Consider the following 22,705-nt stretch of genomic DNA (forward strand, 5'->3'; position numbering starts at 1 on the left):
TACCAACCTGTGTCTTCAGATTGGTAGGAGAGGCCTTGTGGGTAGTACCCCCTCCCCAGTGGCCCAAATGGCGGTTATGTGGGAATAGGGGCTTCTTGCTGGCAGTGTCTCAGTTATGGAATTCCCTTCCAGTAGAGATCCGATTGTCTCCCCTGCTGTTCTTGTTGAGGTGACATCTTAAAAACTATGGGTGGTATTCAGCTAAGTCCTTCTCTGAGTAAACCACTTGAAATGAATGAACGTAAGTAAGTCGTGTCCATTAACTTCAATAGGTAGTCTGAGTAGGACTAACACTGAATACCAACCTATATTTTTATTCAGGTCTTTTGGCACAGAGCTGGAGTGAACTTTTATAGTCTAAGCCAGCCTTTTCCAACCAGTGTGCCTCCAGATGTTGTTGGACCACAACTCCCATCAGCCTCAGCCAGCATTGCCATTGGGATACATTAGTGAATAATGGTGTGATATAATATACTGGGTGGGATAAATAACTTGGATTAGCTAGATATGTAAATTGTTGAAAATGAACTTGATTCCTCAAGTATTTACATTGCAGTGCACATGGTGCAAAAGGTAGCCCATATTCTGATTGTGTTCCAAAATACTCTGTAGAGATTGGAAGCTGCTATGCATAATGCAAACATTATCCTAGCTCCTAGAAGTCCATCTGTTGCATATGCCTAGCTTGAGCCAGGAAGCAGAAAACTAGTCTGCCATCTCTAATCAGAACAGCATTGAGAAGATGCATGGGATATGTGTCTGAGTATGCATGTTTGCTCGTGTGTGTGTTGGTCTGGTTTGTACATCATGCTAAACCATAGTTTAAAACAAAGTGTAATTTAGTGTGAACAAGCAGTGTGCTGCAGTACACTACTCAAAATGCGCACTCTACCCTTGCCATACTGCAGCCAAAACAATCCAATGTCTGACTTGTGGTTTTACCTGAATCCGGGCTCATGATTTGTTTTCCTCAAACAAGCCATGAGCGGTAATCAAGCTTTGTTCTTGGCTATGGTTTAATGTGACATTCAAACTCTACGTCTGTGTGTGTTGGGAGAATGGATGCTTGAGGGACTTGTTCTTTGCAAATTCTGATATGAACTGACCTGATCACACCACCTGGTCTAATGTGCAATTCAGAATTCTGTTATCCTTTGGATTTTGTACTTTTCTGAATTTTGTAATGCAGTTCTCAGCTCAAAAAAACCCATAATTATAAAAATACATATTTTAGGATACAGTGCTTTTAAGAAATGCATAGCTGAAAGAAAATACATATTTAAAAACAAATTTCTGTGTGGATTTTTTTTTTAAAACACAGATTAATGCAAGAAGACAAAATAGATTTACAAATTAACACATGTAAAAATTACATGGACTAGAAATAGACCAATCCATAGTACAGTAGGGAGGAGTGCCTGGCTGGGTGTCCAGAGTCTGAGAGTTCAAATCCCCACTCGTGTCTCCTGGGTGTCAAGGGCCAGCTAAAGATCACCCCCACAGGGAGTGGCTCAGGGGTTACGTGCTCTGCCACCTGTGCAGCTGTGGGCAAGCTGCATAGTTCCAAGGAGCCCAATTGCCCCCCAGCTGGCAGTTGCGGACAAGGAAGGGGCTGGCTTGTGCAGCTGTGGCAAGCTGAGCAGGCCCTAGCCAGCTGGGGAGGACTAGCCTCAGAGGGAGGCAATGGTAAACCCTCTCTGAATATTGCTTACCATGAACACCCTATTCATAGGGTAGCCATAAGTCAGGATTGACTTGAAGGCAGTCCATTTCCATTTTCCATCCTTCTCTAGCTGGGAGGCAGTACATGAAGAGTTTTTTTAAAAAAAAGCTTTTGGGTTCTCTGTCCTCCTTTAGGTTTTTGAAACAGAAGGTTCACCTTGATGCACTTTGTGTGAACTACTCACTAGTTTTTGTTCTACCTTATATAGGAAGTGTTTACAAACAGGATAAAAAATACTATTATTTTGTGTTTGTTGTTGTTAGAATTTATTGCCCACTCTTCACCCAGAGGTCATAGGGTGGGTTACAACCATTTCAAAATACATAACTAAAACAGTTAAAAACAACCTAAACAATATTACAGAAAATAGGGTGCGACCTAAAAATATACATCCCAGGTGTCAAAGGCCAGGGTAAAGAGGTGAATCGCCAAAAGTTATATAATGAAGTTGCCAGATGCAACTTGTTGGGAAGGGAGTTCCACAGCTTAGGGGCTGCCACAGGGAATGCCCTCTCCCAGGTCACCACTCTGAGCTTCCGAGGGTGGTGAAACCACCCAAACCTACACCAAAATATAAGTTGCTGCAGCAAAAATGCAAGGCCTTCCTATGGATGAATGATAACAGGAGAACTGTTTCTCTTCAATTAGGAAAAACAATATTTGATGTTACAAAGGCAGACTTCTTTCAAATGTTTTTCTCAATATTTGGAAGCAACTCACATTTGTGTAATGCAGTGGTTGCCAACCCGTTGCCTGTGAAGGCCTCCAGTGTTGTCCCCTTCGGGTAGCACAGAATCTGAGCTTTCATTTTTTAAAGAAGCAAGTCCCTAGCCTCCTAGAAAGAGATTATGGAACAAAATGTGTAGGTACCCTTCTAAGCAATTTCTGTGAAATGAGCCAGCTTGGCTGCACCTGCCTGTCAGTATTAGCCAATGAGTGAAATCAGAGCTATGATTGGTGAGTTGTTAGGACACCAGGCAATCAGAATCCCTGGAGTCCTAAAAAGCTGCTGTTTTGCCTTCCCTTTTAATGTAATCTTCCTGCTGGTCTTTTTTTCTAGCCCTTGGAATCTCCATAGTTTGTCCTTTATTTCCTAGCATTCAGGATGATTCTTTCCTGTGATGGGTTCACCTGAGTGAGATCAGGTTGTACCTAGAAATTATTTTTTGCAAATACTTCTACATAATAAGTGTGTGGGGGTGAATGTTAAAGAATTCCCTTCCCTCCAAAAGGCAAATGTGAAAACTTTGCGAAGAGGCTTAGGCATGTCTCCTGCTTTGCAGGAACTAAAGGCCAAGCTCTCATTACAAATTCACTGCATTCACTCTATCTTGCGGTACAATGACATATGTGTTCCTTGAGAATTAAATCTCTCGTTTAATGGGGCTTACTTCCAAGGAAGCAGCTACAGGATGGCAGCCTAGGCTTTGGTTTAGGGTCGGCATTGGGGAAAAACAGGGTTCTTGTGCCTTTAACAGCTGCGTGGCAGACATAAATTCAACAGTCAAGCCTTTTCTAGTATAAATGTAATTTGTTAAGCCACACCCCCATGTCAAAATTTGACACGTGCCCTCTGGTCCAAAAAGGCTGACAATTCCTGGTGTAACGTCTCCAGTTTCTGTTTATGTGGCTATAATTTCTGCATTGCCTAAATTTAAATGGAGGTGATGGGATGTACACTGAAGGAAATATCCAAATCTTTGGTATTCTGTTTGACAACACCAAAGTCTGTCTACCTCTCACAGAGCACCACCTAATTTCATTTCTTATGATGTTGACAGGTGCCAACTTGCTGATTGACAGCACAGGTCATAGATTAAGAATTGCAGATTTTGGAGCTGCAGCTAGGCTGGCATCTAAAGGAACTGGAGCTGGAGAGTTTCAAGGACAGTTGTTGGGGACCATTGCATTTATGGCACCAGAGGTAAGAATTCACTTGTGCTAGTTTGGGAAAATATGCACTGCTTGATTTTTATCCTAGACCAGGAGTGGTCCTCCTAAATTATGTTGGACTTCCCATTCTTATCAGCCCCACCCAACATGGCCAATAGACTCTATCCCTGTCCTAGACCATACCTGCTTGTTCTTTAGGATGCACCTAAAGAGGTATCCTGTGCAGTGCATGCAAGAGAAAACAGTATAGGTTTCCCTACGTGCCTTTTAAAAGATTCTAAACCTCCTTGCTACTTGGTTTGGGACATGAACCTGAGGGAGACTAGGCTCATCCTTGTAACACTAAACTTTGGTGTGGCATTACATCTGAATGCAGCAGGTGTCATACTGACTGCAGAGGAAGTGCTTTCTTTATATCTCTTGCCACCAAGACAATTCATGTGCAGTTCACCCTTCACGTAAACAACCCTACTTTGGAAATAACCTCGAAAAATATTTCTTACAGTGCCTATGAACCATCATAACTAATAACTATTGATAGGTCTATCCTCCATTAATTTGTTTTAATACCCGTTTAAAGTTTTATAAAAGGCAAGCACATAATCTAGGGACATATTTGTCTTGCTACCTTAGGATGTGGTACTGGGATAGGAGGCAGACCTCCCATTCTTCTCTCTCACTTCTCTCTTAATCGGAAGAGCTCCTAAGCTTGACCTTTCCTGGCAGTGCGACACAGTGTGTAGCCAGGTAGAGTGCTTTGCTGCTTGTGTATTCAGCCATGTGTCTGATGTGCTCTTTTCTATGTATAGCTGTAGTTATATTGTGTTGCTGTCAGGTAGAGTAGGGGCTTCCCCCAAAGACTAGAATACAGGCCATTCTTTAAGAGACACAGTTACAGCAAGCAATGTTGCTCTATAACCCAAGGTTTAAGAAACACTGTTCTAGAAATAGAAAGCATGGCAATATACCCTGACTTGTCTTTCCTGGTGGCATTTTTCTCCCATGCTGTCAAGGTATGTTAGTCAGTTATCAGTTGTTCTTTCACAAACAACTTCTAGAAATAGAGTTCTTAATATATTTTAGAGCCAGACCACAAAACAACCATAAATCCCCATGTGTCCTTCAAGGAATGTTAAGTTTGATTCATATTAATAAACTCAAGAAGTTCAGCTTTCATACTAAAATAAGTCATGAAAAATAAGAGCATAGGTTTATTTTTTTTTAAAAAAATTCTCTAAGTGACATATAATATATTAAATATAAAGGAAGCTTGAGGCACGATAAAAACACAATCAGTTTAGTACTGAACCCCAAATCAGCAGAAAATAAATACCAAACAGCAACAAAACACTGGAATACACACAAAAGCTAAAAACCATCTCATACGAACTAAAACCAACCACCATCAGTCAGCATAGGCTAATATTAAATTACTTAAATTACTTTAAAAATATTAAAAGGCCTGAGAAAATAACAAAAAAGCCTTTGCCTGGTGTTGAAATAAGATTGCAAACTGAGATAAATAGTTCACTTTATTATTGGAGTCAATGGAATTCTAAGGATTAAAAGTGTCTTCATATTTGACATTTGTAGTTTAATCCACGTTATTGAGTATTTTTGCAAACTTTGTAACATAAATGTGTGCCCTGTATCAAATGACATTTCTATCTGGAGTGTTGTGCTGAGCAAGTTGTGTGTCCTGCCATAATTGAACACCTTTGAGTAGTTCTCATAATAAAGATTGGTTATACCTCTCATCTTGTTAACAGTGAATGCTTCTTAAAATATGTGTTATGCTGCTGGTAGAAGATTTATAGAATCATAGAATAGTAGAGTTGGAAGGGGCCTATAAGGCCTTCATGTCCAACCCCCTGCTCAAAGTTAAACTTGTTTTTCGTTCTTTGACTCCTTTAGGTGTTGAGAGGCCAACAGTATGGTAGGAGTTGTGATGTGTGGAGTGTTGGTTGTGCTATTATAGAAATGGCTTGTGCTAAACCCCCCTGGAACGCAGAAAAACATTCCAATCATCTTGCTTTGATATTTAAGGTAAGGTGATATGTGAGAGAGTATCAGCAATTCCATCAGGAACATTTACTACCCAAACACCATTGAAACAAATTTCGAGTTGCCCAAGAATGTCTATGCAAGTTGTGTAAAAGGTGGGCTGTATTCTGAAAATAATTGGTTTGAAAAATACCCACAGTTCTATGATACGCCCATCTTGTCAAATCTGTGCCAATTGGAATGTCGTACAAGTATATTCATAAGCATCTTTTAGGAGGATTGTTTTGAGGAACACATTTTTCAGGGTTCTATTTTCATAGGTTTTAGGAATAGAATAGATTTTCCCACTTAGAGTTCACTGTAAATTGGTAAAAGGAAAGGAATGCGAAATAGAGAAGGATTGAGGCATTAGCAAGACAGAACTACTATCTACGCCTCGTTCCTCGCTCCCACTCCTCATGGAAGGCTTCCTGGTTGCTCATCTGCTGTGTCCACTGGCCTGTGTGTGCTGTTGTTTAACACCAGATACACAAGAAGACCAGACTCATCCATGATAAGATCATGGATGAGGGTGCCAATTTGGTGTGCATTACCAAGACCTGGGTGGGTGAACTGGAGGAGCTGATCTGACCCAGCTTTGCCCACCTGGATACTCGGTGCAACACCAGCACAGGCTGCAAGGTCGGAGGAGAGGGGTAAAACATAACTGTGCCTACTGTGTGGCAGTGAGGGCAGCGAAGAAGGCCTACTTTTCTGCCTCCATCACATCTTCAAGTAGCTGTCCGGTGGAGCATTTTTGTATTGTCAGGGCTCTGTTGACATCAGGAAATGAAGTTTTAGACCCTTTGGAGGCCCAGTGTAGATTTTTTGCTAGCTACTTTGAGGGTAAAGTTTCTCACCTCTGAAGCAATGTTGATGCCCCATCCACATCTTAAATTCCCAGTGAGGTGTCCAGTGCAACATCTCCTGCAGTTTCTTGGGATGTTTCAGGTGATGCGGCCTGATGACATGGATGAGGTGCTGTGACAATGTGGCTAGCAACATGTCCTCTCAATGCTTGCCCTTCTTGGCTTATTAAAGCTTGCCGAGGGAGTATGACCGAGTGGATCCAGGCTGTGGTCAGAATGTCCAGAGCTTGGAAAAGTTACTTTTTTAAAAACCAACTCCCATCAGCCCCAGCCAGCATGGCCACTGGATTGGGCTGGTGGGAGTTGTAGTTCAAAAAAAGTAACTTTTCTAAGCTCTGAGAATGTCTTCGTGAGAAAGAGTGGTCCTGGCCGCCCTGAAAGAGGCAGTGATCCAACTGCACCTGAAAAAGCCCATATTGGACCCATTGGTTTGTGACAACTACTGCCTAGTCTCAAATACACCCTTTTTAGGGAAGGTGATTGAGAGGGCTGTGGATTATAATCTAGATGAAACAGATTATCTTGACCCATTCCAATCTAGGTTTAGGCCTGGTTATGGGACTGAATTGGCCTTAGTTGCGCTGATGGATGACCTTTATCGGGAGAAGGATAGGAGGAGTATGATCCTGTTCTTACTTGATCTCTCGGTGGCTTTTGATACTATTGACAATGGTATCCTTCTGAGCCGACTTGGTGAGGTGGCTATCGGAGGCCCTGTTTTACAGTGGTTCCAATCCTACCTCCAGGGTTGTTTTCAGGGAATGGCATTGGGTGATTGTCTTTCAGCTCCCTGGCAGTTGTGCTATGAGGTGCTGCATGGTACCATCTTGTCCCCAATGCTGTTCAGCATCTATATGAAGCCCTTGGGAACAGTCATCAGGAGTTTTAGGGCAAGGTGTCAGCAGTATGCTGATGATACCTAGTTGTATTTCTCTGTAACATCTGAATCGAGAGAGGCTGTGCAAGCTCTGGACCAGTGCCTAGGCTCAGTGGTGGGCTGGATGAGGGCCAATAAACTGAGTCTGAATACTAGCAAGACAGAGGCACTGTGGGCTGGTGGTTCCCAAGTTTGGATAATTGGTCACCTGCCTGCTTTAGATAGGGTCCTACTTCCTCTGAAAGATCAGGTTCATAGTCTTAAGGGTGCTCCTGGATCCATCTTTGTCATTACAGGCCCAGGTGACCTCAGTGGTTAGAAGTGCCTTTTACCAGCTTCGGCTGTAGCTGTTTCTAGACTGGGATAGCCTGACCACTGTTGTCCATGCACTGGTAACCTCCAGGCTAGATTACTGTAATGCACTCTATGTGGGGCTACCCTTGAGGGTGGTCCGGAAGCTGCAGCTGGTGCAAAATGTGGCAGCATGATTGCTCACTGAGCAATGGTATCGTCAACATGTTACCCCACTGCTGAAAGAATTGCACTGGCTGTCCATTAGCTACCGGGCCAAGTTCAAGATTCTGGTTTTGGTGTACAAAGCCCTATGCAGCTTAGGATCAGGATACCTGGAAGATTGTCTTTTTTCTATAGGAGGACTGCCATCAAAGCGGGTAACATAGCTCCACCTATCGTCCGAAGGCAAGAATGTTTTCAAAGTCAAGACTAGGGGCGTCATGCCCCTCCCACTTTCCAGTTCATTCTTGCCTTCGTACCGAACAAGTTTGATAATCTGGATAGCGTAGCTTTGGATAAGTTTTTGTGTACCAATGGTCCAATCCCTTATATACCTAGTAGATCACTGCACTCTGAAGGTGAGGGCCTGCAGATTCCATCTTATCAGGAGGTCCATTCCACACTACATAGGAAACAGACTTTTGGTGTAGTGGCACCTACCCTTTGGGGTGTTTATAGTGTTTTTGGGCTCCTTCTTGGGAGGAAGAGTGGGACATAAATTTAATGAATAATAACACCAACAACTAAAACCTGCTTTCCACGATCCATCTGCTGATCCTGTTACTGCCATCCAGATCTGAATATTGCCATAATCAGTTTGACAGCAACTTCAGTCTTGGGCAAGGGGGTTCCTTGAAACTGTGAACAAGCATAAAAAATGTTTCCACCATATCCAGCTGTGTCCTAGAAATTAAATAAGAAAATTGAGGGACGGAGTAAAGTCTTCAGAGGCAGTGAATGTTGGAGGGACTCTTAAATGTAAGCTAGATAAACTACAGATGTAAATCTTATTTGCACTGGTTGTTTATATCAGTTTTGTAACAATTATCTGCCCGGCGCCATGTGCACAATGAAAGCATTTAGAAATCTGAGTGAGGGTGCAGTCCAAGTCATATATATGCCAGGCTGAGGGTTGGATACCACGGATCCCTGGCTGAGCTGGCCAGGCCCTGGCTCAGCCAGGCTATGCTGGCAGAAGTCCGTCCCCCCGACACATCCATGAGGCAGCCGGCCCAACCTGGCTCAGCTAGGGATCTGCTGGAGAAGCCCAGCCTGGTGTAGGGTAGCCGTGCAAGGCCCCAAAAAAGGGCATTCCAGGAGCATGTCAGGAGAGGGGGACTTGTGCTATATCCAGGTCCCATTCAGCTCCCTCCTGCAGCCCTCCGTTCTGGTAGCTGGTACTCCAGGAAAAGGGGTGGCAGAAGGAAAGATATATTTTGTTTCCTTCCGTCATCCTTCTCTCCCACAGGCCTTGGAACGGCAGCTGGATGTGGTGGCCCCTTCCACCAGCTCCGGCTCCGCTCCCACCTGCCTCCAACAAGATAGATTGCTCTGTTAGTTTGGTATTATCGCACAGCTACCAATTCCAAGAGGTAAATGGCCTGATTCAACAAGACATCTACTATTCTATTCTATGAATTTTTTTGGTAGGAATCTCACAGTTCAGATACTGTAAATACAGTACATTTTGTGCTAAGCAGTACGCTTCTTGTTTTGCTTCTTTCCTCTGCTACCATTCTGTTTTGATCGTGCCCATGTGTGCAGTGTTTCTAAACAGATGCAAAATCAATTTGAGAATGACAAAACACATCTGGAGGAATAAGTCCTACTCTAATTCTGTGTGTGGGAAATGCAAAATGTGCATAAGATAAAGACAAATACATAGCAAGCAATGCAAACCAAATTGCATGCAGTATAACCCAGATGTCCTGCAGTACAAAATCTTACAGAGATTTTGCTGTAGTCTACTTCCAGAGGTCTCCTTTGAGAGTACATCCTCAAGGTAATATGTATTTTCTCTTCTGTTTGTAGATTGCCAGTGCAACTACAGCTCCATCAATCCCACCACATCTCTCTCCCGGCTTAAGGGATGTGGCACTTCGGTGTTTGGAGCTTCAACCTCAGGACAGACCCCCAGCAAGGGAGTTGCTGAAACACCCTGTCTTCCGCACTACGTGGTAGTTAGTTATGTAAAAATTGGGATACACTGAACATGATGCTACTGAATATAGAACACTGCTGGTCTTCCTGTGCAGTTTTGCATGGCAGTATGTATTAACTGCTCTGCTGGCCTTAATTACACATTTTTGAGGACTTGAGGTCAATAGAGGACCTGTACTGAAAATATGTGACTGACAAATCGAGATCTTTACCTAAGCTCAGTATGCAACATTTCACAAACTGCAGAAATATGTGAACTGTGCCTTTCTCAAAGATCTGGCTCTTCATGAACAGAAAACAATTCCCCTTTTAAATCTGCATGATTATTTAGTGGAAGAAGTGATTTTAATTTTTTTATTATTATTTTGGAGCACTTTTTCAGCAATCCTAGCAGCTGAGGGGCTCAGGAGCCATTTAAAAACTTCAATCACTGTTCCATTTCACACCATGCAAACATTAGCAGTTATGGGCTCAATTTAAGTTGTTCTCATTACTTGTCATAAAGAAGGTACAGTGTCTGTGCATTATATGTGCATTATGTTTTCACATTCTTTATGTGGAGAAAAACTGTGGATAGCTTTTGAAACCACATTTTGTCTTCCTAAGAGTCACTGACCATGGCAATTTTGGTTCATTGTGCATTTACTGTTAGCCTTGTGACTTCCTTTTGGAAGTCACAGTTCTGTGCTTTTATTTTATCCTTTGTTTCATATTCAGGGAAAATGATCTTTCTAAACACACCCATAATATCTAGAATTTGGTTCAAGCTAAATATTGCTGGATAGCTTGTTTAAGAGACTGTGATACAGATTGGTTTGAAATCTGGAATAAAATGCTGCCCTAGAGTCAGTGTTTTAAGTGAGGGGAGTGTTGGGAGGGGGAAATGCACAATTATTTTGAATAACATAACATGTAACTAAGGGTCAAATGAACGGTTACGTTTTGGAACCTTTTTTCATGTAAAAGTGTTCATGGTAAAACTGTAGAAAAGTTTGTGTCATGCCTGCCACCACACAGCTACCATTCTAAGTCAGCCTTTGATGGAAGCCAAAGCTTTAAATCCAGTCTTACTCTGAATTCAGCACTGCATTCATGTCCATCATTGTTGTGCTTGCTTGCTGTTTTCCTTCTGCCATGCATCATCTGTTTACAGTTACAATTGATAAATATGTAATTGGGCAATATTTTAAAGAGGAAAAGGAAATTATTTAAGCTTTTTAAAAAAAAGTTTTACAGAAAAAATGAGCTTGGACTTGAAAAATATAATCCTCAAAGATAATGTGAGGAAATACTTCACCAAGAGTGCAAAACTACTTTTTTGCAAATGTTTTTAAATTGTTTCAGGATAGTTTTAAGGGCAGATTTTTATGAATGGAGTATTGAAGGAAAATGGCAGCTGTTCTTATGCTTTTGGTCGGTCTTTTTGAAATAAAGTACTGATTATATTTATAATCAGTTTAATAACTGTTCAGGTTTTAACTCTTCAGAAGCCAGTTGAATTATTGACCAGAAATTGATTATGTTCAAAGACTCAGGACAAACTAAATAAGCTATAACACTGTACATTATTAACAATGTACAGCTCACAAATTGGAAGCAAAACAAATGAGGTTTACAGCAATGATCATGCTAGCACTAAATAAAAGCAATGTTATTAAATGTGGATGTGCATTTCTTCTTAAAATGTTACCTTCCTTTGCTTTTTGATGATTGACAGACTTTGAAGAGTTAAAAAATCGAAATGTGAAGTTTGGTAGCTCTGTATTTGTATTTGACTTCTGTTTCTTGACAGTTTAGAATTTATTCTAATCAGATTGTTTCCAAGTCTGTTCTGTGCAAGCTTTAAAGGATGCTCTTTTGCCAATTCATATACTGGAAGATCAGTTGTCAGATTAATGCCATTTCTGACAAATGTCAATTGTATAAACTGATGAACCTCAGCTAATCAGTATTACCTTTTTAGATCATCATATCTACCACATATCAAACTCAGACTGCCTCTAGGTGTCTAAAAACATTGAGTTTGTTTGCATTTCCCTCAGCTTGCTGGTAATTGTGGTGTTTTTTTTAAATGCAGATGTGATGTAATCTTACTTTCTTTGGATCAAAGCTGGACTGAAAATTGTATTGTGTAATTATTTTTTGTGTTCTTAATGTTATTTGGTACCTAAGTTGTAAATAACGTCTACTGCTGTTTATTCCAGTTTCTACTACCTCAGGTGTCCTATAGATTTTCTTCTACCAAAGTTCACTTTCACATTGAAATTATATTTGCTATGTGACTGATTTCCTAAGACTTCCAGGGCTTAAGGGCTAACTTCTATTAGCACCTTACTGTGCAAGTAAAATTTAAAGATCTCTGGGTTAAGAAAATTTGGCTTCATTATATCCTTTGTTATTTTAAATATATCAAGATATTTTAATTAAAAGTTTTTACCCCTGTGAACCAATTTTATAGTATAATTTGTACCTATTTTGGTGGTTTTGTCTTTATAGTAAATAAAAGATTTTGGACAAAATTGTTTATGGCAATTCAGTGTTTAACACTTCTTGGCATTCATGCACACACATATTTTCCTTGCAGTCAGCAATCAAAGCTGATTTTAGAGCCAGCTTTTAGCAGCTGTTTATATACTTTGAAAAAGTCTGCAAGTAAATCTCTCTTAATCCCTTTCTTTCTACTCTATTTCTTTGCAGCATAAACACTTCATAATAGAATTAAACAAACACAAGGGAGCTATCTAGCTCAGATTTGACTCTGCTTCATTATGCTCTTTATCTATGTAAATCTTTAGGGCACAATTTACCAAAAATAGTCTTATAAAATGTTTTGTTCATTGAATTAGTGCTGCACAACAGCTATTTGTGCCCACAGATATTGTTATGCTACCAGATTAAACATTTTGGGACATAGAATTGGATCTGATGAACCACTATAGAGCAGACTACTGGAACACTCAGCTTAGTGATACTTCATGATCAATTTAAAATGTTTGGAACTTTCTAAGCATACTCTAGAAAAAACAGAAACTAGCTTAGTAACCAGTTGAGAAGTCACTTGCGTTGGCTGGGACGAAGGCTAGATCTCCACTATTGTTGACACTCAATAGGCATGGTGGATTCTCTCCCCACACCCTTAGTAGGGTTATATCTTATAGCTAGAGAATGCCCAGCACATAGGTACCTGAACAGCACACAGTATATTTCTAGGTGGGTGAAATATACTAGATGGAGGGGAGCTCATTATTTGATGGGAGTGCTTACCCCCCTTTGGCACTGCCCACACCCCTTCAGTTCTAGAAATGGATATAGCTCTTTCTAGCCCACAAACCTCCATAAGTGGGAGTGCAATCCTGACCAATGCTGGCAATTGACCAGTTACCCAGACATGGGAACTGCTCACTGGGAAAGCCGGTCTTTCTACAATTCAGATTCATTTTTTTGGCCCTTATCAAGCCCATTGCTGAGTCACAAAAACATAAGAGCCTACTCGATCAGGTCAATGGCCCATCTAATCCAGCATCCTGTTCTCAATGGCCTATGGGAGCCCCACAAGCACAACCTATGCACAAGAGCACTCTCTCCTGCAGTTTCCAGCAATGAGTCGGGAGGCTGGGTAGCCTCTCCCAATTCAGATGTTACAGGACAATAGAACTGAGTATCATTAGCATACTGACAACTTGCACCAAATCTAACACCTGTTACCAAAGGCTTCATGTAGATGTAAATACAGTTGGGCACAAGATGGTATCCTCCAGCACCCCACAGAAAAACTGGCAGGGGATTGAAAAAAAATACCTGAAACCAATCCTAGACAGGGCCAGAACCACGGTAAAACAGTATGTATCCTCAATACCATCTCACTTTTTAGGGGGATTGCATGATCAATGGTATCTAAGGCTGCACAGAGAAATGAAGCTCACACTCCCTCTGCTACATCACTGCCCATCTTTCAGCAGCCCCCGCCAAAGAGCCTGTGTGTTGTAGCCTTTAGTGTTGGACTGGGACCAGGAAGCCTGCTGGCTGGGGCTGTTTGAGCGTTGGAACCCAGGTTTATAAAGATTATCCCTGCATAATTTTTAAAACCCAAAGCCTAATGTGCGGTTTTGATGTGCAGCCCCATCATTTCTGCATATTTACTTGAGAATAGCAAGCGCAGTGGGTCTTACTCTCCCAAGTAAGTGTTCGTCCTATGCTGCTGCCCCAATCTGCGATCAGTAGGTAGGTAGGGACCGTTCTGAAGCATCAAGAAATCCTCCTCCGAAGCGAAATCGGGTTCGAAGCATTGGAATGCTGTGATCGGGGCAGGAAGCTTCCGCCTAAAGCTGGAATAACCTCTCTCTTCCCAAAGCGGCCCCCTGGAAAACTGCACCTGAGACATTTGGGTTCCGCAGGCTGACCCTGCAAGATTCCACCTCACTCATCTGAAACTCTCCCAAATAAGTATCACTTGACGTTTGGCCACAGTTTTGTTCTTCTTTCAAACACCCGCACTGGAAAAGGTTTTGGAAGTTGCTGTGCAGATAAGCTCTACTCCTGCGTGTACCTCACACTCGAATTTGCTGGCAGGGAGCAGAAATTAGTTTGGCCGGAGGGATCGCTGTGTTAATCTGTTGCAGCAGCAACAGGCAAGTACAAGAGAGCGTCTTGTCGAATTCCTAACGCAAGCAGGTTTGTGACGAGACTAATATCTCCATGTGCCAAAAGAGAGAAACACGTGTGTGCGCTGGCGCGCGCGCAGTCAAACTACTCTGAATTATTTTTTCGCCTGCCAACGATTGGAGGGGGCTCCATCGCCTGACCGGACCTCGGCCTGACACTCGAATCCAAGGGTGTCGCCAAAAGGGAAGAGCGTGCTTCTGCTCTCCCAGCTTTATACGCAGTGCGCTCGGTGAGGAGCTGCAGAAGTATTCGGCCTAGTCTTTCCGCCCTCCTTCCTGAGCCGGCGAAAGAAACCGAGCCTGGCTCTTGCTGTGGAAAGCAAGTTCCGCCATGCTGAGAGGTTTGCGGAGGTGCTGGGAGTCCTACAAGTACCGTTTCGTGCCCTGGATCGCGCTCAATCTCCGCCACAAGCGCAGGTGAAGGCAAAGGGAGCAGCGCTCCCCCGCCCATTTCTCTCAGGGCTCTCTCGCTCTCGCTCTCTCTATCCATCCTGGAGTACAGTATGTGAATAAATGACGTAGCGCCATTTAGGAAGAGGAAGAGAAGCAAGTAGTGTAGCCAGTTGACCAGGAGAGGGAGGAAATAATCGCCTGGTTGGTTTCTTTTTGCCCTTCTGTGCCAGTTGCCCGGCGGGTGTGTCTGTATATTAAGAAAAATCCCCAAGTTTGGTGGTGTTGCCAATAAACCAGCATTTTCCTCTTGCGTGCAAGGTGTCTTTATGGCTCACGCATGTGCAGTAGAGTGTCAGGTAGTCTGGGCGGACTGTCCCGAGAGCCTGCAAGGACGCATGTGCAGGGCTCTTCCGCAGCCGGGATGATGATGGCAGACCAACATGGCACCCTGGCAGTGGCAACTGTGGAAAGTATTCTCAAGCAGAGCTTGGAAAAGTTACTTTTTTGAACTACAACTCCCATCTGACCAATCCAGTGGCCATGCTGGCTGGGGCTGATGGGAGTTGTTCAAAAAAGTAACTTTTCCAAGCTCTGTTCTCAAACCTGTGGAAACTCAAAAGGGAGGTCCGTCCTCTGACCTTCCGGCCCTGAGAAGCAGTTACCTTTCTCCACCAACTGCCTCTCCAGCAGTTACTTTAGACTACATGTTCCTGCCCCTCTTCTGCAATAAGCAGCTTGGTGTAGCCACCATTTCAATTTCCCACAATTCCCCAAAATGAGACTACATTTGGGAAATTGTGACAAATTATAATGGCTTGACCTAGACTCCCAATGCCTCTTGGAGTACTCGGAACATAGGAAGCTGCTGCCTTATACTGTACTGGGTCAGACCATTGGTCCATCTAGGTCAGTGTTCTGTATACTGAGTAGCAGCTGCTGTCCAGGATTTCAGACAGGATTCTCTCGTAGCCCTATCTGGAGATGCCAGGGATTGGACCTGAGAAGCAATTTACTATTCACATGGGTTCAGGGCTGGCATCAGCAGTGGGGACTATCCAAGGATGTCAATGCTGCAGACACCTTCTATAGCATTTGCTTTTGGGTGGTAGGATGGTTGTGAAAGTGAAGTAGTGTGCTGACATTTTGCGTCTGTATTCATGTGTGTATTTATGTGGATGTGTGTTAGAGTTAAGATGTATCTCTGCCCCTTTATTCAGAAGTTTGACTTCTACAGAATGGTGGAAGGAGGTTGAAAAATAAGGTCTAGTGAACATATGTACATACAAAATCTTTAAAAGGCACCCTCCAAAGGCAATATGAACTGCTTTACCAGAGACAGTTACTAAGGAATAAAAGACACTGTCCTTGATAAATCATCACAGTTGGAGTATGACTGCCATCTGGAAGCCATGAGAACTATTTTTTTTTTAGCAGCAGTTGTATATGCAAGAGTTTGGCATAGCTATCCTCATTGCATGGAGACTTTCCATGCAGTCTACTGTATGGATTAGATAGTGCTGAGGTGGGAGGTTTCCATGTGTTGGGGGCAATCCTCATGGTGTATATAACTTCCAAATTTTTTGCTGGCTCCTGTGCCACAACTTGATCTGCAGACATTAGGAAGTGATCATTATTATCTCCATGCCAGAAAAGCTTCACTTGTGCATTTCTGGAGATCAAGCTGAAGTCAAAGGCCCAAGAGCAGAGCAGGCAGAATTTCTGTTCAGTTGGCAACCTTAAGAGTGAGCATTTCTATAACATTATTTCATCCTGTTATGTTATATTGCCAGCATCATGGCACTGCCCACTAAGGTATCATGTCCAGAAAGAAACAGGGAGCCAAATCCCAATAAAAATTATTAGCAGAATTCTTACTGACATCTGCAGAGAAAAGGTTTCAGTTGTGCTTTGTAAGTTAAACAACTCTTCTACCTACTACATTGCCACCCTGGAGTCCTTTGAGAGGAAGGGTGGGGGGGGGATTTAATAATCATGCGATGGGCTGATGATTGGTTTAAAATAGCTATATTAACTTTTTTTATATACAGACTTTAATTTGTTCATATGTAAACCCCTTACTGGAGATAAGTGTTCTTTTTTGTGCTATACAGTTTTTGTTGTTGTTTTTTTAAAAAACAATTTACACTATAGGGATTTTGTTGTGCCCCTCAAAATTCAATATATATGATGAATAAAAACTGTTCAAAGAAGCTATGAAATAGTTTCTCAAGGGTCGTAAGCCATTAAAATAATATTTCTGAATATGTTGTATAGGGAGCTATTCTATACAGGGTACAGTGTGGATTAGGTTTAATTGGTCATTTTTCCACCTATAATTTCTGAAATAATAAACAGATGCCTGGAGTGAATACAGGATTAAATTGATTCTTGGTTGTGTGGTGAACTAATAAACTCTCAAGCTGAATATTTGTGGTTTAATTATCTTAATGCAGCTCTTCTAATTAATCACAGCCTTGTATTCATGCAAGGATCATTTATTATTCTCTGTTAGTATGTATATGCTGTTGTCTTAATTTAGGAAAGATAGAACCTTTTATAGAAAAATCCTACTAGTTGTAAAAATGAATTGTGTAGGTGGTTTGGTAGTGAGGAAAAATGCCTGTGCTTTATAATCTTTTATTTTATACAGTCTGCAGTAGGGTCCTATAAATAAGAATGTAGTAGAATGTCAGAGTCTTCCTTCCGTTTCTTTCCTTTCCCTCTCCCATTTCAATTGTGTTGTTGGCAGGACTGATTATTTGCTGCTACTTTTCTTCGAGACCACATCCAAGTCAAGGAACAGCGGTCCCCGCTAAAGAAACTTCTTGGGAGGGGGCCACACAGAAATCAGTGTATATACAGCCAATCTAGAAAATATAGTGCTATATAGTCAGAGTGTATTGCTCTTTCATCAGTAGCCCTTTAAAAGGGAAGGAGAAAAAAAAGAGTTTCTCCTACATCATTGCATTTTCACATTTGCTAATCCAAACTATAGTTACTTGTAACTGGCAAATAGGTGACAGGCAAATGGTGATGTTGTTTTACCTATTTGCATTATTCTAGGCCAGGGATGGGCAGGCAATAGGCTTCTGGGATGTACTTTGTTTTTTACTACACCCCAAAGTCCACGGACTGGATCCAAGTGGGCACAGAAAATATCCTTAGAATTAAGGATATGCAGTGCTTACTAGGACCCAACATAGATTTATGAAGAACAAATCCTGCCAAACTAATCTTATCTCATTTTTTGATTGGGTAACCTCCCTTGTAGACTGTGGGAATGCTGTGGACATAATATATCTCAACTTCAGCAAAGCTTTTGACAAAGTGCCCCATGATATTCTCATTAGTAAGCTAGCTAAATGTGGGCTGGATGGAACAACTATCAGGTGGATTCACAGTTGGCTCCAGAATCGTACTCAAAGACTGCTTATCAATGGTTACTTCTCAGACTGGGTGGAAGTAACGAGTGGGGTACCACAGGGCTCGGTCCTGGGCCCAGTGCTCTTCAACATTTTTATTAACGACTTGGATGAGGAGGTACAGAGCATGCTTATCAAATTTGCAGATGATACAAAATTGGGGGGCACAGCTAATACAGTGGAAGACAGAAACCGAATTCAAAGGGACCTTGATAGGCTGGAGCATTGGGCTGAAAACAAGATAATGAAATTCAACAGGGATAAATGCAAAGTTCTGCACTTAGGAAAAAGAAACCAAATGCACAGTTATAAGATGGGTGATACTTGGCTCAGCAATACGACATGTGAGAAGGATCTTGGAATTGTCATTGCTCAAAAGCAAAATATGAGCCAACAGTGTGATGTGGCTGCAAAAAATGCAAATGCTATATTAGGCTGCATTAACAGAAGTATAGTTTCCAAATCGCGTGAAGTATTAGCTCCCCTCTATTCAGCACTGGTTAGGCTTCATCTTGAATACTGCATCCATTTCTGGTCTCCGCACTTGAAGAAGGATGCAGACAAACTGGAACAGGTTCAGAGGAGGGCAACAAGGATGATCAGGGTACTGGAAACCAAGCCGTATGAGGAGAGACTGAAAGAACTGGGCATGTTTAGCCTGGAGAAGAGGAGCCTGAGGGGAGATATGATAGCACTCTTCAGGTACATGAAAGGTTGTCATACAGAGGAGGGCTGGGATCTCTTCTTGATTGTCCCAGAGTGCAGGACACGGAATAATGGGCTCAAGTTGCAGGAAGCCAGATTTTGACTGGACATCAGGAAAAACGTCCTAACAGAGCCATACGACAATGGAACCAATTACCCAGAGAGGTAGTCAGCTCTCCAACACTGGAAACATTCAAGATGCAGCTAGACAGCCATCTGTCGAGAATGCTTTGATTTGGATTCCTGCATTGAGCAGGGGGTTGGACTTGATGGCCTTATAGGCCCCTTCCAACTCTACTATTCTATGATTCTAAGAACTAGGATGCCTCTGAGTCTGAGCACATAAATTTGTTTTTAGTGCCAGAATGAGCTCACAGTCATTTCAAGCATAAATCCACTCATGGTTTTCAACCAATCTTTCTTCATTAGAACAATGTAATTGGGGGTAGGGGGAACTTTTGTGTTGTTGCTGTTTTTAAACTATTGGGAATTAGAAATCCTTTCCAATCTACCTCACATTGTCTCCAGAGATCGTTCAGTACATTCTGATCTACCTTCTGCCTCCCCTAGGCAATGTATAAGAATAAGCTTCATGTTTAGCAATTTGAATCAAAAATATATGCATATTTTAAATATATGATATGGCAATGTTTTTGAAACTGTGAACATATTCATCATTTTAATTAATTGTTTAAAAAGCAAACAAGTAGTGTTTGTTATAGTGCCCCAACCCCCATTTACCCCATTCCAAAATATCTCAATTCTGTTTGCTTATGGGACTTTTTTTTTCTGTTGCAGAACTCTACGGTTTGTACCAGAAGAATCTAAAGACAAAATTGTTTCAGATGAAGTTGTTCTTCAAACACTACTGAAAACCTTTAGAGCTTTATTTGTAAATGACTTGAGGAGACAAACGTTTCTTCTTAACTGTCTTCCAGAAGTTAAATCTAAATATCTGGAATTACAGAAAGCTCAGTCTCAAACATCCCAAGCAATTGATGACAACAATCATAGTCAAACCCTCTTTCATCCAGAAGACGTTCTGTTTAATACTTTAGGATTCAGCATTACTCGAAGGCACAGTTCACTGATTTCTGCTGGAATAGGAGTCTTCGTAACAAAAGGGTTTGTTCCAAAAGGAACAGTTGTATCTATGTATCCTGGTACGGAATTAATGTATTTTCAAATAGGTGAACATATGCAGCTGCTTTATGCCGAGTCAGACCATTAGTCCATCTTCTTCAGTATTCACATTATTGACTGTGTTTGCATAAAGTATTGTTTCTTAAACCATACTGGGCACAAGCTGCATGCCGGTACATACAGCCCACGTGTTCCCACTTCTGTGTTCTTCTTTTAAAACTTTTATTTATGGATTTTCAAGTACAAGTGTCAGTGATAAGTAAAACACTGATACCATGAGTTCAGTACATCCATAAACCATAACATATCAGTAACAAAAATGAAGCCAGAGATAGGCAACAACCCACCCCATTTCCCAGCGCCCTCCCATATATGCCTTTGATGTACATTGTTTGAACATTTCACACATAAAAACTACATGTAAGAGAGACCAAAACATCTGTGGTTGCCATTTCAAAAGAAAGACAAGGTTTATCCCAAAGCTGGAGAAATGCCTGTGACGTGTTCAGGTTTTGCCTTTTGGCATTGATAATATTTTATAAATGGATGCCAGACTGTAAAGAAGTCCATTGGCTTGGCTTTTCCTTTGGCAAACGTCATAGTAAAAGTCCATTTTTATGCCATAGTAATATTCCAGAGTCTCTAGGCATGCTTCAAAAGTCAAAATATCTGCTATTTTCCAGGTTTTGGCTATCTCTAGCCATCAGTAACAAGAAAGAGATTAAGGATTCATTGAGCAGGGAAGGAAACCATGGAGTGGCTAGCTTAGTGTTATGTCAGAGCCTAGGGTCATGGTTTGTTTTTGCCCAGACAAACCACAATTGAAGCCAATTTGTGCACAGAATGGTTTAACAAATCATATGTTTAGTGTGATGCATGAATGTGGCCAATGACTGACTGCCACCCTCCAAGGTCTCACAGCCCTACACTGGAAAACCAGAGATTGAATTTAGGACCTTTTGCATGCAACTCATGTGTTCTGCCACAGAGCTATGGCCTCTTCATGGGCAGATCACTATGAATGCTTAGTGCAGTACTGTTCTGAAATAAAAGATTTCTGTTATCTGTAAGACTGTGGTGGCTGAGAAAAAAAAACCCTTTAAAACAAAGAGCATCTGGCAAACCTTAGCCCAAAAGCTTCAAAACTGATTTTCAAAACCGTGAGGGTGGCCAGATGGATAAGAAGACATAAGAGTCTGCTGCTGAAATTCCCTCTCTTACACAACTCTTAAAGGTGCAGGAGCACTGCCCCTTTTTCCTTCCAGCCATCTTAGTTTCAGTCTTCCTAGGGTTGTCATCATTTTTCTTACAAGGCCCCTGTGCCATTTACAACTGCATACCAGGAAGGCAACAAGGGACTACACTTTCTTATCACTGCACCTCTGTGCTGGAAAAAGCTACATGTCTTGAATGTTCTGCTCTCATGCAGCCATTCAAAGCTCAAGAGCCCTGTCAGAAGAAGGTGGCACCCATCTGTCTCCCAAGTATCATGCCTGAGGTTAGCATTTGTGTAAGATAGCTAGTGTGATATAGTGGTTACTCTTAGATTGGATTGTAGGAACCTGGTTTCAAATTGCTACTCGGTCATAATTTTCTTGTTATGCTTTTTGACCACTTTTCATCCCATGGGATCTCAGGGTAGGATACAAAATAACCAAATCAAACACAAAACCCTAAACCACAACATCAGCATTAAAAAGTAAAGCATACTAAAACCAATCAGTTGAAATCAGAATATTCCAAAATACCAATAATTTAGCAGATGACTTAAAAGTTCACATAACTGGGGTTACCCTTTTTCCCCAAATGCCTGGGTGAAAAGAAGTGTTATAAGCTGATGCTGAAACATCATTGACAAGGGAGATGCCCTTACCTCGGGGGGGGGGAATTCCACAGGTGGAATGCCACCACACAAAACACCCTCTCCCATGTCAACTGTACAATGGGATATACCTGTTGGTGGAACCACAAGAAGGGTCTCCTGTACAGATCTGCAAGCCCAGGCCAGCAGATGTAGGGAGAGTTAGTATTTTGATCATTCGTTGGCTTTATATGTTACCTTGAATAAAGCTCTCTGGGTGACCTTGGTCCAGTTGTTATCCTGTAGCCTAAATGACCTCACAGGCCTGTTGTAGTAATGGAATAATAATTGTATACTCTACCCTGATTTCCTTGCGGAAAGGGAGATACAAATGTCATCTGGTTTGCCACTGTGAGAACAGGATGCTAGACAAGATGGGTGACTGGCCTGATTCAACAGGCTCTTCTGATGTTCTTATGTCATATTAATGTAAACATTAATTGGACGTGTGTATTTGGTACTCTGGGGGAAAATGTTGTTTTTGCCCTCCTGTATATTGAAGTTCCCTTTTTTAAAAATTGATACTGATTCTACAAACACATACTGCCTTTTTCCCCAAAAGTTTGCTTTTGTATTCTCCTGTTTATAAAAGGTTGAAGCAGTTTTGTGACTGCAGCCTTTTGCATGTAAGAAAATGTTTATATCCACTCAATACATTTAT

At 41.7% G+C, this 22,705-nt stretch overlaps 2 protein-coding genes across 7 annotated transcripts in view; both read left to right on the forward strand.

Moving 5' to 3' along the window:
- The window catches only part of MAP3K1 (mitogen-activated protein kinase kinase kinase 1), an 86,984-nt gene extending 74,637 nt beyond the window's left edge, over positions 1–12,347 (forward strand). The window contains exons 18-20 of one of the 2 annotated variants that reach the window (XM_061618230.1): positions 3,505–3,647; positions 5,531–5,662; positions 9,731–12,347. In XM_061618230.1, the coding sequence (XP_061474214.1) occupies positions 3,505–3,647; positions 5,531–5,662; positions 9,731–9,880 (425 nt within the window). In that variant the 3' untranslated portion in view covers positions 9,881–12,347. The remainder of the gene's footprint in view (positions 1–3,504; positions 3,648–5,530; positions 5,663–9,730) is intronic. The other variant, XM_061618240.1, reaches the window with a different exon arrangement.
- Positions 12,348–14,517: 2,170 nt separating this feature from the next.
- SETD9 (SET domain containing 9) overlaps positions 14,518–22,705 on the forward strand; it is a 32,019-nt gene continuing 23,831 nt past the window's right edge. For all 5 annotated transcript variants that reach the window (XR_009761498.1, XM_061618332.1, XM_061618322.1 and 2 more), the window contains exons 1-2: positions 14,518–14,937; positions 19,839–20,203. Coding sequence is in view for 4 of the 5 variants with exons in the window: in XM_061618332.1 (XP_061474316.1) it covers positions 14,852–14,937; positions 19,839–20,203 (451 nt within the window). In the remaining variant the exon portion in view is untranslated. The remainder of the gene's footprint in view (positions 14,938–19,838; positions 20,204–22,705) is intronic.

This window comes from Rhineura floridana, chromosome 1, assembly GCF_030035675.1.
Source record: "Rhineura floridana isolate rRhiFlo1 chromosome 1, rRhiFlo1.hap2, whole genome shotgun sequence".
NCBI lineage: Eukaryota > Metazoa > Chordata > Lepidosauria > Squamata > Rhineuridae > Rhineura > Rhineura floridana.